General features: G+C 46.7%; 1 protein-coding gene across 1 annotated transcript in view; it reads right to left on the bottom strand.

Moving 5' to 3' along the window:
- The window catches only part of hpse2 (heparanase 2), a 279,913-nt gene that overhangs the window by 143,318 nt on the left and 120,647 nt on the right, over window positions 1-15,948 (bottom strand). Inside the window, exon 4 of the mRNA XM_038822233.1 lies at window positions 12,392-12,565. Within this exon, the coding sequence (XP_038678161.1) occupies window positions 12,392-12,565 (174 nt within the window). The remainder of the gene's footprint in view (window positions 1-12,391; window positions 12,566-15,948) is intronic.

Genomic DNA, 15,948 nt, shown 5'->3' with positions numbered 1-15,948 from the left:
CCATCGGCAGACGAGGGTAGAGAAGCCCGTCCACGATCAGTCTGATGTCATGGCACCAACATGCCAGAGCACAAAACTCACCACTGGAAGGTTGGCAGCCGCCATGGAGCCATGGATCCAGGAGTTTCTGCAAGACACGTGGACCTGCACACCATCACCATAGCCATGAGTGGCATCCACCAGTGTGATGTGAGAGGGGTGACCTCAATCTCCCTCCAGTAGCCCCATCTGACCCCAACTATCTGATATGCTCCAGGACTGTCTCTTACTTAGACCTCTGTTACATCACTTACCACCCTCCCATCATGCATCTCTATCCGCCCCTTTCCTCCTGTGCTCCAGGCAAAACCCCATATCACGTATCTCTGTCAACCCCTTCCCTTGCCTCTGTCTTATCTCACACACTCCATCCCTGTCAAGGGTGGCACGGTAGCACAGTGGGCAGCACTGGTGCTTCACAACGCCAGGGTCCCAGGTTCGATTCCCGGCTTGGGTCACTGTCTGTGCGGAGTTTGGACGTTCTCCCCGTGTGTGCGTGGGTTTCCTCCGGATGTACCGGTTTCCTCCCACATGGCCCGAAATATTTGTTGTTAGGTGAATTGGACATTCTGAATTCTCCCTTCGTGTACCCAAACAGGCGCCGGAACGTGGAGACTAGGGGCTTCCCACAGTAACTTCATTGCAGTGTTAATGTGAGCCTACTTGTGACAATAAGGGTTAATATTAAGCCTGCGTCTTATAAACCCCTCCCCTTCCCTTGCCTTCTAGCTAGTCTTCCCTGACAGGCAGCACGGTAGCATTGTGGTTAACACAATTGCTTCACAGCTCCAGGGTCCCAGGTTCGATTCCCGGCTGGGTCACTGTCTGTGCGGAGTCTGCACATTCTCCCCGTGAGTGCATGGGTTTCCTCCGGTTTCCTCCTACAGTCCAAAGATGTGCAGGTTAGGTGGATTGGCCGTGCTAAATTGCCCTTAGTGTCCAAAATTGCCCTTAGTGTTGGGTGGGGTTACTGGGTTATGGGGATAGGGTGGAGGTGTTAACCTTGGGTGGGGTGCTCTTTCCAAGAGCCGGTGCAGACGCGATGGGCTGAATGGCCTCCTTCTGCACTGTAAATACTATGATTCTATAATGACAGCCTTGGTATGGAGGTGAAGCAGCTGCAAATAGGGTGCAGTGAAAGGTAGGCGGGATCTGCATGTACAAACCTCAAAGTCGCGAGTGAAGTGCAGTTCGCTGAGTTTATGTCTCTTACATTTGGCCGTGATCACGATGGTCAAATTAGCCGTCGGCGTGACCATTTGATTTGGGGTGGGGGACATTTTCCAGTGAGCTGGGTGTTTAATGAGAATTCATGAGATGCGAATGAAATTCCCGGCATGGAGCGCCAGGCAAGCAAATCCACGATGAAACCCAGGAGCTGAAATCTGCAAACTATTTTCAATCTGGAGGGAAACTGACTCCAGCTTTTCTAGTCCCTGCCACAATGCCCTTTTGCTGGCAGGACTGGCAAACCACGCCCCAAAATGTTTCCGACGCCCATTGACTTTAGGGCACTCAGATTGTTAGAACATCTCCTGTTGGTCAATGTTTGGGATGATACCCTGCACCTGGGTGCAGGAAGGTGGGATTAGAAAGGTCACCTGGGTGTCCTTAGGTTGGCATGGGCACCATGGGCTGAGTGGCCTCCTTCTGTGCTGTAACCTTTCTATGGTTCCATGGTTCTACGGTCAACAGATGGGATATGCTGATACATGAAGTAGACGCTGACCCATCACTGGCGTCAGTCAGGCATGTGTTAGGGTCAAGAGGGGTAGAAAGGTTGGATCACACCTAAGAGCATTGTACCTACGCTCTAACCTGTTTGGATGTAGTGCTGCTAAACAAGTGTTCAGCAAATACCAGAGTTTGTTCACAGTCTGTCTAAGAAACAAGCCCCATATCTAGAGCCGAAGATTGACAAACCATCTCAGGACAAAAATGGTGACAAAGTAGTTACTGTCGAGGTGGAGATGGGGTTGAGGGAGGCTGCAGTGGGAAAGGGAAAAAGGAAAGTTAGTGATCCCGTTGAGTACTGACCCAACAGTTGACTTACGTTCTTAGTTTGAAATCATTCATTTTCAAAGCCAAATTGAAGTAAACAGAAAGTAGTATTGAGAGTAATAAATAGATAAAAATATTTGGAAAAACTTGACCCGATGGAGGGGTCACCCCGGAGGATAAAACGCCCAACCCATTAATTCCCTGCCCGTCAGGGGGATACAAGGAGCGTGAACTATTTAAAAGCAAAAGGTTCATCTTAAAGGAGCTTTCTGCTGAGCGGGAACATTTTTTCTGTGAAAAGCTGCTTAAGAAAACAGGCGGGGGCATTTTTCATGCTGCTGTCACAGTCGGGCATGGCAAATACTAACAGTATAAATATATCACTACACTGTGTAAACACTTAGGGAGCAATGATTTGCGAACTGAAATTCTGCAACTGCTTACTTTGCTTAAGATTAAACCAACATGATCTCTTCATTAAACATGAGCTATATCACTTTGGTTTGCAGATTGCAATGTTGCCTTTGAGTCAGTGCCTCGCTGCTGGGCTGCCGACTCTGAGATGGGACGCTAAACGGAGTCTAACCTCTGACCTGGGAGTAATAGATTCCACTGCATTCATCGGAGCAACAGCAAGAGAATTCTCCACAAGGGCAGTGACCAATCTCCAGCCCTCATCCAATATCACAAAAACAGATTATCTGGCCATGATCAGATTGCTGTTTGTGATAGCGCATTGTGCGCAAAATGGCTGCCGTGTTTCCCAAGACCATAAGATATCGGAGCAGAATTAGGCCACTCGGCCCATCGAGTCTGCTCCGCCATTCAATCAAGGCTGATTCCCATCCCCACTCTCCTGCCTTCTCCCTATAACCCCTGATCCCTGTATTAATCAAGAACCTATCTATCTCTGTCTTAAAGGCAGTCAGTGATTTGGCCTCCACAGCCTTCTGCGGCAAAGAGTTCCACAGATTCACCACCCTCTGGCTGAAGAAATTCCTCCTCATCTCTGTTTTAAAGGATCGTCCCTTTAGTCTGAGATGGTGTCCTCTGCTTCTAGTTTCTCCTACAAGTGGAAACATCCTCTCCACGTCCACTGTATCGAGGCCTCTCAGTATCTAGTAAGTTTCAATAAGATCCCCCCCCCCCTCATCCTTCTAAACTCCAACAAGTACAGACCCAGAGTCCTCAACTGTTCCTCGTGGCAGCACGGTAGCCTTGTGGATAGCACAATTGCTTCACAGCTCCAGGGTCCCAGGTTCGATTCCAGCTTTGGTCACTGTCTGTGTGGAGTCTGCACATCCTCCCCGTGTGTGCGTGGGTTTCCTCCGGGTGCTCCGGTTCCCCCCCTAGTGTTGGGTGGGGTTACTGGGTTATGGGTTAAGGTGGAGGTGTTGACCTTGGGTAGGGTGCTCTTTCCAAGAGCCGGTGCAGACTCGATGGGCCGAATGGCCTCCTTCTGCATTGCAAATTCTATGATAGCTATGATTCTATGATATGACAAGTTCTTCATTCCAGGGAACAATCTTGTGAGCCTCCTCTGGACCCTTTCCAAGGGTCCATCCTTCCTTAGATACGGGGCCCAAAACTGCTCACAATATTCCAAATGGGGTCTGACCAGAGCCTTATACAGCCTCAAAAGTGCATCCCTGGTCTTGTATTCTAGCCCTCTTGACATGAATGCTAACATTGCATTTTGCCTTCTTAACTGCCGACTGAACCTGCACATTAACCTTAAGAGAATCGTGAACAAGGACTCCCAAGTCCATTTGTGCTTCTGATTTCCTAAGCATTTCCCCATTTAGAAAATAGTCTACGCCTAAATTTCTCCTTCCAAAGTGCATAACCTCACACTTTTCCACATTGTATTTCATTTGCCACTTCATTGCCCACTCTCCTAGCTTGTCCAAATATTTATGCAGTCCCCTTGCTTCCTTAATACTATCTGTCCCTCTACAGATCTTTGTATCATCTGCAAACTTTGCAACAGTGCCTTCAGCTCCTTCTTCCAAGTCATTCATGTATATTGTGAAAAGTTGTGGTCCCAGCACAGACCCCTGAGGCACACCACTAGTCACCGGCTGCCATCCTGAAAAAGACCCCTTTATCCCCACTCTCTGCCTTCTGCCAGTCAGCCAATCCTCTATCCATGCCAGGATCTTACCCTTAACACCATGGGCTCTTAACTTATTTAACAGTCTCCTATGCGGCACCTTGTCAAAGGCCTTCTGGAAATCTAAATAAATCACTTCCACTTGTTCTCCTTTGTCTAACTTTCTTGTTACCTCCTCAAAGAACTTTAACAGATTTATCAGACACAACCTCCCTTTGACAAAGTCGTGCTGACTCAGTCCTATTTTACCATGCACTTCCAAGTACTTCGCAATCTCACTTTTAATAACAGACTCTTACCAATGACCGAAGTCAGGCTAACCGGCCTATAATTTCTCGTCTTCTGCCTCCCTCCCTTCTTAAACAGGGGTGTTACATTAGCCACTTTCCAGTCCTCTGGGACCCTTCTTGCCTACAGTGATTCCTGAAAGATCATCACTAATGCCTCCACAATTTCCTCAGCTATCTCTTTTAGGACCCTGGGGTGTGGTCCATCCGGTCCAGGTGACTTATCCACCTTCAGACGTTTCAGTTTCCCAGAACCTTCTCCTTAGTAACGGTCATTGCGCTCTCCTCTGCCCCCTGGTTCTCCTGGAGCTCGGGCATCCCACTGGTGTCTTCCACCGTGAAGATTGATGCAAAGTAACTACTCAGTTCATCTGCCATTTCTTTGCTTCCTATTATTACTTCTCCAGCCACATTTTCCAGTGGTCCAATGTCTATTTTTGCCTCTCTCTTACTTTTATGTATTGAAAAAAACTCTTCCTATATATTACTAGCTAGCTTGCACTCATACTTCATCTTCTCCCCGCTTATTGCTTTTTTAGTTGTCCTCTGCTCGCTTTTAAAGGCTTCCCAATCCTCTGGCTTCCCACTAATCCTCGCCACTTTCTATGCTTTGTCCTTAGTGTTTATGCTGTCCTTGACATCCCTCGTCAGCCATGGATTCCTTCTCCTCCCCTTAGCATGTTTCCTCCTCCTCGGGATGAATTTCTGTTGTGCCTCCCTAATAACCCCCAAAAACTCCTGCCATTGCTGTTTCACTGTCTTCCCTGCTAGGCTCCTTTTCCAATCAATTCTGGCCAGCTCCTCCCTCACGTCTTTGTAGTTACCCTTATTTAATTGTAATACCGTTACACCTGACTGCAGCTTCTCCCTCTCAAACTGCAGGGTAAATTCTATCATATTGTGGTCACTGCTCCCTCAGGGTTCCTTCACCTTAAGTTCCTTAATCAAGTCTGCCTCAATACACATCACAAAATCCAGAATTGCCTGTTGCCCAGTAGGCTCTGTCACAAGCTGCTCCAAAAAACAATCTCTTAGACATTCCACAAATTCCTTTTCTTGGAATCCACTACCAACCTGATTTTCCCAGTCCACCTGCATATTGAAGTCCCCAAAGATAATTGTAATATTGCCTTTATTACACGCCTTTTCTACCTCCTGATTTATTTTCTGCCCCACATCCTGACTACTGCTAGGGGACCTATACATAACTCCCATCAGGGTCTATTTACCTTTGCGATTCCTCAACTCTACCCACAGAGATTCTATGCCTTCTGATTCTATATCACTCCTTGCTATCGATTTAACTGCAACCCCGCTCCCTTTGCCCATCTGCCTGTCCTTTCGATAGGATATATATCCTTGGATATTTAGATCCCAGCCCTGATCCCCCTGCAGCCACGTCTCTGTGATGCCCACAACATTGTACCGGCCAATTTCAATGTGCACAACAAACTCATTTACCTTGTTCCATATACTGCACATATTTAGGTACAACACCCTCAATCCTGCATTGACCACCTCCCCTTTCACACTCTCCTCAGTCACTGTACCCTGTACTATGGCCCTTTTTGATTTTTGACTATGGCTTCTCCGCCTTACACTTTCCCCCTTATTGATTTTTGTTTCTGGCCCCATTTTACTTCCCTCCGACTTCCTGCATCGGTTCCCATCCCCCTGCCACATTAGTTTAAACCCTCCCCAACAGCTAACATTCCCCCTCGGACATCGGTTCCAGTCCTGCCCAGGTGCAGACCCTCCAGTTTGTACTGGTCCCACCTCCCCCAGAACCGGTTCCAATGCCCCAGGAATTTGAATCCCTCCCTCTTGCACCATTTCTCGAGCCAAGCATTCGTCCTATCAATCCTGACATTCCTAATCTGACTAGCTCGTGGCACTGGTAGCAATCCTAAGGTTACTACCTTTGTGGTCCTACTTTTTACCTTAACTCCTAAATCCCTGAATTCGGCTTGTAGGACCTCATCACGTTTTTTACCTATATTGTTGGTGCCTATGTGCACCACGACAGCTGGTTGTACACCATCCCCCGCCAGAATGTCCTCAGCCGCTCCGAGACATCCTTGACCCTTGCACTTGGGAGGCAACATACCATCCTGGAATTGCATCTAGATTGCGTCCGCAGAACCGCCTGTCTATTCCCCTTATGATTGAGTCCCCTATCACTATAGTCCTACATTACACAAGTACATTCAAAGGCATTTCTTTGGCTCTAAAGTGGACTTTGGCTCATTGTGAGCTTATGAAAGGCCCTATATAAATGCAGAGTCTTTCTTTCTTGTCTGGACACACGTGCGTGATGGTTGCCACGTTCTGAGATTGTCTTTGGAAGTCGGGGCATTTTAACATGGCTCATAACCTGGGCGGCACAGTGGGTAGCACTGTTGCTTCACAGCACCAGGGACTTGGGTTCAATTCCAGCCTTGGGTGACTGTCTGTGTGGAGTTTGCACGTTCTGCCCGTGTCTGCGTGGGTTTCCTGAGGGTGTTCCGGTTTCCTCCCACAATTCAATGGTGTGCAGGTTGGGTGGATTGGCCGTGCTAAATCGACCCTTACTGGCCAGGGATGTGCAGGTTAGGTGGGGTTACAGGGATAGGGCGGGGGAGTGGGCCTCAGTAGCGTGCCCTTTTAGGCCCGATGGGCCGAATGGCCTTCTGTACTGTCGGGACTCTACGACAATTCGTCTATGATACCCCTGGGCTGTGGAAGGGAGGAAAAATCAAACGAAAGTTCCTTCTTTTCGGTATCTAGTGCAGATGATAGAACTGAGCGCATCTGTCGAGCCTACTGTGCGCGACTAACCAGTTATTAGCTACTGCTTCGACTTACAAATAAGGGCATGTTTTTCCAAGTCCATGCCTTGGTATCAGTATCTTCAAGCACTTAACACACAGTGCCATCAGAAAATTATCTCGTGCAGTAACTCGTGTAGAAGCTACAATCCTTAAGCTTAGAGGAAGATGGCACAATAAGGCCCTAAAGTGGTCAGCAGTTCAAGGTTATTTCTTGAAAACACAGATTTCTGTTAAAAGAAAAAATGCCTCTGCGGGAAGAATTTCTCCAAATGCTGGGCAAAGACGATTCATTTTCACATCCTGTCTTACAGTATCTGGAATTCCCAAGCACAAGAGTGGGCCGCTCCTTTTACGGACTCGGGTTTTGAACATAAATCAGTTTTACTTCAACTAGAGTCATAATTTTGCCTCCAAGTAACATTTGCTAAAGTATCACTGAAGGGGAACGCTGGATTGAATATAGTCAATGAGCACTGTAAATGCTTCAGTTCTGTGTTTGTAACGCAGTTGTAAATGTGTTACAAAAATAACAAATGTACTTTAATTTTTTAAAATATCTTTATTATTGTCACAATTAGGCTTACATTAACTCTGCAATGAAGTTACTGTGAAAAGCCCCTAGTCGCCACACTCTGTCGCCTGTTCGGGTACACAGAGGGCGAATTCAGAATGTCCAATTCACCTAACAGCACATCTTTCGGGATTTGTGGGAGGAAACTGGAGCACCCGGAGGAAACCCACGCAGACACGGGGAGAGCATGCAGACTCCGCACAGACAGTGACCCAAGCCGGGAATCGAACCTGGTACCCTGGCGCTGTGAAGCAACAGTGCTAAACAAATACACAAAATGTATTTGTCATGACAATATTGTGACACAAAGGACCAGAACAATTTTTACCCCGTCACTCTTTACATTGGATCTTATGTCTGGAGATTCTTGTCTCTTTTATTTGAATCTTTGAGAGTATTGAATAATCATTCTGAGTCACTTAGGCCCAGTCGCTAAAATGTCTCTCCATTGCTAATTTAGCTTATTCCAAAAATGCGACTTTGTTATTTAATTTTAGGTAGAATTTGTGACCCCTCATTTTAAACACAAGCTCAAGTCTTGGGATCAGAGGGATAGGTGTGCTTTGGGAATGCTGCAAATCAGAGGTTTGGAAAAGCAAGGAATGAAGATAAATTGGGAGGTGCAATGCTCCAGGGAAATTTTTAAAACGGACAGGGTGCAAAAGAGATTCCTGGACCTGGTGATTTTTACCCTGTAACTGGATACAGAGAGCAAGTACGGGGAACATGATGTGTGTATATTTAATTGTTGGTAGCATTTTTCCTGATTTCTACTTGCCTGAGAGTGTTTTCAGTTGATTTAGTGTTGCTATTCTGTTTATTTTGCACATTCCTCAAGTTACATTTGTTTAATTTGCAATAATTCAATGACTCATGCTGTGCAAGTTTAATGCCCATGCAAAGCCAAAACCTCTTTCGGCGGACACTAAACTTGGCGTGTGAATTGAGAGCGTAAAGAGTCTGAAATGAAGTGGGGTGAGACTGTGTTTGAAGGAGGTCATCCCTGGATCTGGCTTCAGAAAAGCACCACTTCCTGCCGACACTACGATTGTTATGTGAACGGAGAATAGATATTAAAAGCAAATACCTTCTGAAGAAAAGGGAGGATCTGATTCCAGAGGAAAGGGTCCGAAGGAAGCAGGCAGCAGAGAAAGACTAGGTGACCCATCAAGCTTGTCCTTTCTATGGACTGATGACAACCTACACTAACATGGACATGACCCAATAGATTTAACCTCCAGAGGGGCAATGCTACACAAAGCTCTCCCGAAATACCACATTTGATTAAAACAAATCTCTCGGATTTAAAAAAAATTCACGTATCAATGTTAAGATCTGTGTGTGTTGCCCACGCTAAGTGCCCTTGAGAAGTTGGTGGTGATCCGCATTCTTGAATATCACTGAGTGGCTTGCTAGGCCTATTAAGAGTCAACATATTTCAGGGCCAGGAGACAGAATAGGTCAGGATTCCCGTCCCTTGCGCATGTTAGTAAACTAGGTGAGTATTTATGACAATGCAGTAGTTTCACAGTCAATGTAATAAGTGCTAGCAAGGCGAACCAGAGGATCACCTGATCAATTTGCCTGATTTTCACTCAATTCATGATTGGACAATGGGGTGGACTCCCTTATGGACCTCCTTCCCAAAACTACTCCCCATTACCTGCTGCGTCGACATGGTCCAATACACAAGGTGAAATCGAATGAAAATACATCCCCACAACAAAAGCAATGTCAACAGGGCATTCAGAATGTTCCTCATCTCTCTCTCTTTATATCTGGAGCTGAAGGTTGCTGCGGTAAAATGAAACCGTGTGATATTTGAAATAGATTTAACCTGGCCGCAATCTTTCCACAAGAACAGTGTGAACCATATCCCTTCCTCTATTTCTAACAATTTGTAAAATGTCATGGTAATCACGTCATGGGTTGGTTTAGCACAGTGGGCTAAACAGCTGGCTTGTAATGCAGAACCAGGCCAGCAGCGCAGGTTCAATTCCTGTACCGGCCTCTCCGAACAGGTGCCGGAATGTGGCGACTAGGGGTGTTCCACAGTAACAGTTGAAACCTACTTGTGACAATAAGCGATTATTATTATTATTATTATTATTAATCCTTCCTCTCCTCCTTCCCTCCCCTCCAACTCTTTCCATCCTGCTCCCCCTCTGGCGAGTGCATGCCAGCAATATATTTAAAGGTGAGTGCCACATAATCCATTTTAAAATGTGACTGACAGCCAAATCCTCTCGGCTATAACTTGAAGAGATCAAAGTCGTCAACGCTGGATGCTGAGAGGTAAAGTTAAATGTCTGAGGAGTACGAAAATATCCTTCAAGTATTCAGTGTTGAATATTCGAGTGACATTAGCTCAGGTCATGTTGCTGAGTGCCATTCTTCACCGGAATCATTTCTTTCAGATGCCGATTATCTACACTCACCCTTTTTAAAAAAAATATATATTCCAAAGATCATCAAACACATTGTTGTTTGACAAAACTGTCACCACGTGGAGCAAAATGAGGTGTGCGTGCTCTGATAGGTGGTTAAGTGAAATTGTGACACAATTGAAGGGTTCGAGGAAATGCATGGCCAACTCTAACTCCCATAATGCTTAGGTACCAAGACGGCCTCCTTAAGAGTTGTACACAGCTGCAGTGCTCACACAACTGTTTCATCCAGCAGCCGCAGACTAGTTGCTCCAGTCTAAAGGTCTTTATTTATTTAGGCTCGTTCATACGGCAAAGCTCAGTTTGTTAGAATCAATGGGTGGCACTGAGGGAAGTTTGTGGTCATCCAGGAACAGATTACAACTCAAACTCCCGGGGACCTTCCATTTTCCACTGATGATCAGAGCATAATTTAAATAATCCCTTCTTCAAAATGCTTTACTTCATCTTTTGTTAACCCAGTGAGTATTTGTATCCCCTTACAGCTGTGACCTCTTTAGAAAGACATGAGAGGTTTAATGGCGCAAAGTCAGTCTCAGTCTAGTCTGATCCATCATTACGTCACGTCTAACTGAGTCCATGAACAGATGTAACGTCTCACCAATGCTGACAAATCGGTGGAGCATTAAACCAGCACCATTGAGAGTTTACCATTTAACTTGATGTCGCTCGAACAACAGGGACATAAAATTAATATAACAGAAAGTTCCTCTTTGATCAAACGTTAGCGTTTTCCTGTGTGGGCAAACTTAACATGAGTGTGTATCAAAATCTGGAGTAACCCAGGCCAAGATATCATTGTTACTGTCACTTCATTCAATCTGGGTTATTCCAGCCCTGCGTTCATTCATTTGCTTTCTGAAGTTTGACGGGTGAGTCAAGGGGCATTCTGAAGTTTCCAATTTGAGCTCCTATGTTACTGCACTGGGATTGTAGATTTTCCAGCCAGTGACTTTGCCAGCGATTGGCATGGATGCCAAGTCTCCAGCATTGCCCTGGAGTCCCCAGGAGCTAAAGATGAATTTGGAGGAACGTGGGAAACCCAAAGGAGAAATATCACAGTGATTTTAATATTCTCGTTCTCTTTGAACATTTTTGTTTATTTGTATTAAAAACATGGCGTTGTGGTGGGGGTGGTGAAGGGCGGGAGTGGGGTTAGTGGTGAAAAAGATTGTTTGACAGTCATGAATTGTCCAATTGAGTTAATGAGGAGTCTGCATTTCAATGGTATGGGAAGGCTGTTTGTCTTAAGGTTGAATGTGTTGGGTGGTCCAATGGTGGCATCATGGGAGGGGGGAGGGGGGGTGCCATGTACTGAAATATTTAGGAACACATCCCACCCCTGAATTGGGTACCTAGCTTTGACATGCCTCGATTTTATGGAATAACTAGAAATCACACGATAATAGAATAAAGAAGGTGTGCAATGGCCACGTGGGAAAGCAGGATATTTCCCGAGTCACTTGGGAATGAAGAGCCCAGTGGCCGTTCTTACCCAGAGAATGTGCTGCCAAGATTACATCAACTTACATTGAACGTACACCAGATACCCTGGTCTATGCCTGTGCACATGCTGTACACGAGCTGGTTCCCACTCCGCTCCCTCGCACCCTTCTATTTCTTTCTCCCTCACGTAATTGCCGAGCTTCCATTTAAATATATCTTTGCTATTTGTCTTTGCTGATCCCTCTGGCAGCAAATGCCATATTCTATTCCCTCTATCAGTAAAGAAGTTACTTTGATTTATTGGTAGCTGTCTTACGTTTATGACCCTTAGTTTTGGACTCCCCCAGGAGTGGGGGTCTACCCGAGGAAATCCCTTAAGAATTTTAAGAACCTTCTCAGGTTACCCCTTAGCCTTCGCTTTTTAAGTGATAAAGAGCTTCGGTCTGTTAGATTTCCCCCGATAGATATACGCTCACACTCCTCTTATCATTCTGGTAAATCTTTTCTCGCACCTTCCCCTGTGCCTCCACGTCCTTTTGTCCCCCCCCCGGAATATCTAAGTTATCGAGCTGAACATCAAACGGTGCTATGAAGACAAATCGACATACTCGAGTGGGTTCATGGGGAGTGAGGGAGGAAACGTAGACCTCGCTGACCAGACACAGAAGCTCACTTACCATTTCCAAGATCCCAGGATATGTTATACTTCTTGCCGGCACAGTACTTGAGCAGACTCAGTCCACTGGAGCCATTCCAGGAGTTGTCAGGATTCCGCAGCAGGGAGTTCAAGCCAAAAATCAGGTGCAGGCCGGAGCACTCGGCGAAGTTGTAGAGTTTGTCTAGAGACCTGGCTGGTTAAAAACGAGCTACAGTTGAAATCTGGCCGTAAACCTCAAAAACATAACTACCAATCGCAATGTGCACATTTCTATGGTGAGGCGGCAGGAGTGGCTTTCAATCTCCCCACATAACACTGACCCGCAAAAATCCAGCAGGAATCCCATAAAAAGGGGTGGCATTTAGATCCACTTTGATGATCCTCTGCCGTAGTTATGATAGGTGATTGGGACAACTCTGCAGAAGTTCAACCCTGACACGCAAAGTATGCGGAAGGACAAAATCAGTATATTTGGAGAAATGGGTTCATATTAGTCCTCACCCTGCACCCCCTCCTCACCCCCCCCCCCAAACTAAAGCTTCTGTAACACTTATGCAGACCTGCCTCCATCTACGATGAATCATAAAATCATAGAATTTACAGTGCAGAAGGAGGCCATTCGGCCCATCGAGTCTGTACTGGCCCTCGGAAAGAGCACCCTACTTAAGCCCACACCATCATCCTATCCCCGTAACCCAGTAACCCGACCCAACCTTGTTTTTGGACACTAAGGGCAATTTAGCATGGCCAATCCACCTAACCTGCACATCTTTGGGCTGTGCGAGGAAACCGGGGCACCCGGAGGAAACCCCCGCAGACACGGGGGGAACATGCAGACTTCACACAGTGACACAAGCCGAGAATCGAACCTGGGAGCCGTGAAGCAACAGTGCTAACCACTGTGCTACCGTGCCGCCCTAAAGTGGGGTGTGCAACATCAAAGCGTGCAACATTGACCTTCGATAATGGTATCAAGGAGTAAAGTAGAAAGTGGATGCATTGGGTTAGGACACCAGGGAAGGTAAATGCCCCGGTCCACTGCATCAGTGGTACAAAAGTTGTAAAGATACTTGTCGATTGGGAATCTCACCAAAATCAGCCTAAAATGGTCCTAACCCTTGGCCGTGGGTGCGCTGCCGGCGAATGGAGGAACCCGCCAACCCGCCAAGTGTCTACCTCAGTGATGGAACCATCAATTCACTAGACACGTCCTTTAAGATATGAACAGTGGTTTTAATCTACTTACTACAGAGCCAGCCTGTTACCCGTTGAACTCTCGATGAACTGCAGGCTGGCTCTGGACAAGGGTATTTATACAGTAGTCCAGGGGGAGGAGTCGTGGGCGGAGCCAAGGGTGGAGCCCTGTACAAACTCCTGAGCATTCCCAGAGCTACTCCCCCTAGTGGTCGGATAACGCTACTGCGCTTACAATGGTATTGGTCAATACAGTGTGAATTACTAAGTTACATTCACCACACTCAGCTTTAAATATACTCAATGATGGAGAATCTTTGCTAGAAAATTCCTCTGAGTGAAGACAATTTTCTTCATTTCAGCCCCTTATTCTGAGACTTTGCCCCAATAGAACATAGAACAGTACAGCACAGAACAGGCCCTTCGGCCCTCAATGTTGTGCCAAGCCATGATCACCCTACTCAAACCCACGTATCCACCCTATACCCATAACCCAACAACCCCTCCCTTAACCTTACTTTTATTAGGACACTACGGGCAATTTAGCATGGCCAATCCACCTAACCCGCACATCTTTGGACTGTGGGAGGAAACCGGAGCACCCGGAGGAAACCCACGCACACAGGGGGAGGACGTGCAGACTCCACACAGGCAGTGACCCAGCCGGGAATCGAACCTGGGACCCTGGAGCTGTGAAGCATTTATGCTAACCACCATGCTACCCTGCTGCCCCTATGTTCTAGATTTCCCAGTTGAACCCCTTCAGAACCCTGTATGTTCGAGGAGACCACCTTTCATTCTTCTAAACTCCTGAGCGGATTGATCTAATTTACTCGGCCTCTTATTCTCGGGTAAGTCTTTAATGTCAATCGATTAACCTTTGCTGTTCCTTCTCCAATGGATTTGGATTTGTTTACTGTCACGTGTACCGAGGTACAGTGAAAAGTAGTTTTCTGCGAGCAGCTCAAGCAGATCATTTAGCACATGAAAAGAAAATACGTAATAGGGCAACACAAGGTACACAATGTAACTACATAAACACCGGCATCAGGTGAAGCACACAGGGGTGTAGTATTAATCAGATCAATCCATAAGAGGGTCGTTTAGGAGTCTGGTAACAGCGGGGAAGATGCTGTTTTTGAATCTGTTCGTGCGTGTTCTCAGACCGCAGCACGGTAGCATTGTGGGTAGCATAATTGCTTCACAGCTCCAGGATCCCAGGTTCAATTCCGGCTTGGGTCACTGTCTGTGCGGAGTCGGCACATCCTCCCCGTGTGTGCGTGGGTTTCCTCCGGGTGCTCCGGTTTCCTCCCACAGTCCAAAGATGTGCGGGTTAGGTGGACTGGCCATGCTAAATTGCCCTTCGTGTCCAAAATTGCCCTTAGTGTTGGGTGGAGTTACTGGGTTATGGGGATAGGGTGGAGGTGTTGACTTTGGGTAGGGCGCTCTTTCCAAGAGCCGGTGCAGACTCGATGGGCCGAATGGCCTCCTTCTGTACTGTAAATTCTATGATTCTATGATTTTGTATCTCCTGCCCGATGGAAGAAGTTGGAAGAGTGAGTAAGCCGGGTGGGAGGGGTCTTTGATCATGCTGCCCACTTTCCCAAGGCAGCAGGAGGTGGGGATAAAGTCAATGGATGGGAGGCGGGTTCGTCTGAAGGACTGGACAGTGTTCACGACTCTCTGAAGTTTCTTGCGCAAGTATATCCTTGCTTGAATATGGAGACCAAAATGGTGCACAGTATGTGTGGCCTTGCCAAAGTCTTATTCATTTTTTTATTACTGATGTCGGCCCCGCCTTCTCAACCTTGCTCCTCGCCTGAGGCGTGGTGACCCTCAGGTTAAATCATCACCAGTCAGCTCTCCCCCCTCAAAGGGGAAAGCAGCCTACGGCCATCTGGGACTATGGCGACTTTACCTGACCTTATACGTGTTTTTGATTCTTTGATGGGACGTGGGCATCACTGGCAAGGCCGGCATTTGTTGCCCATCCCCAACAGCCCTTGAGCTGAGTGGTTTGTCGGTCATTGCTCATTGTTATGTACCTGGAGTCACATTGTGGGGCAGACCAGGTAAGGATGGGAGATTTCTTTCCCGAAAGGACATTAGTGAACCTTATCAATTTTAACAACTGAATTGTAGCAAGACTTTTGATTCCTGTATTCCCCTTGGAATTAGGAAGCCAAACGGCATGTTGGTCTTTATTAATCACTGTATGAATATACCCAAGTCCGACATTTAATAAGTTTGGCACCTGTTAAAAGTAATTCTGCTTTTTTCTGACCAAAGTGAACAACCTCCCACTTGCCCACATGAGGCTCCGTCTGCCACCTTGTTGCCCGTACACTTAACCATGTTTTGGGTGGTAGAATCCCGACACAG

This window comes from Scyliorhinus canicula, chromosome 16 (assembly GCF_902713615.1).
Source record: "Scyliorhinus canicula chromosome 16, sScyCan1.1, whole genome shotgun sequence".
In the NCBI taxonomy this organism is placed as follows: Eukaryota; Metazoa; Chordata; class Chondrichthyes; order Carcharhiniformes; family Scyliorhinidae; genus Scyliorhinus; species Scyliorhinus canicula.
Note: the sequence above shows the minus strand (reverse complement) of the source record. Positions and strands in the feature narration are given on the sequence as shown.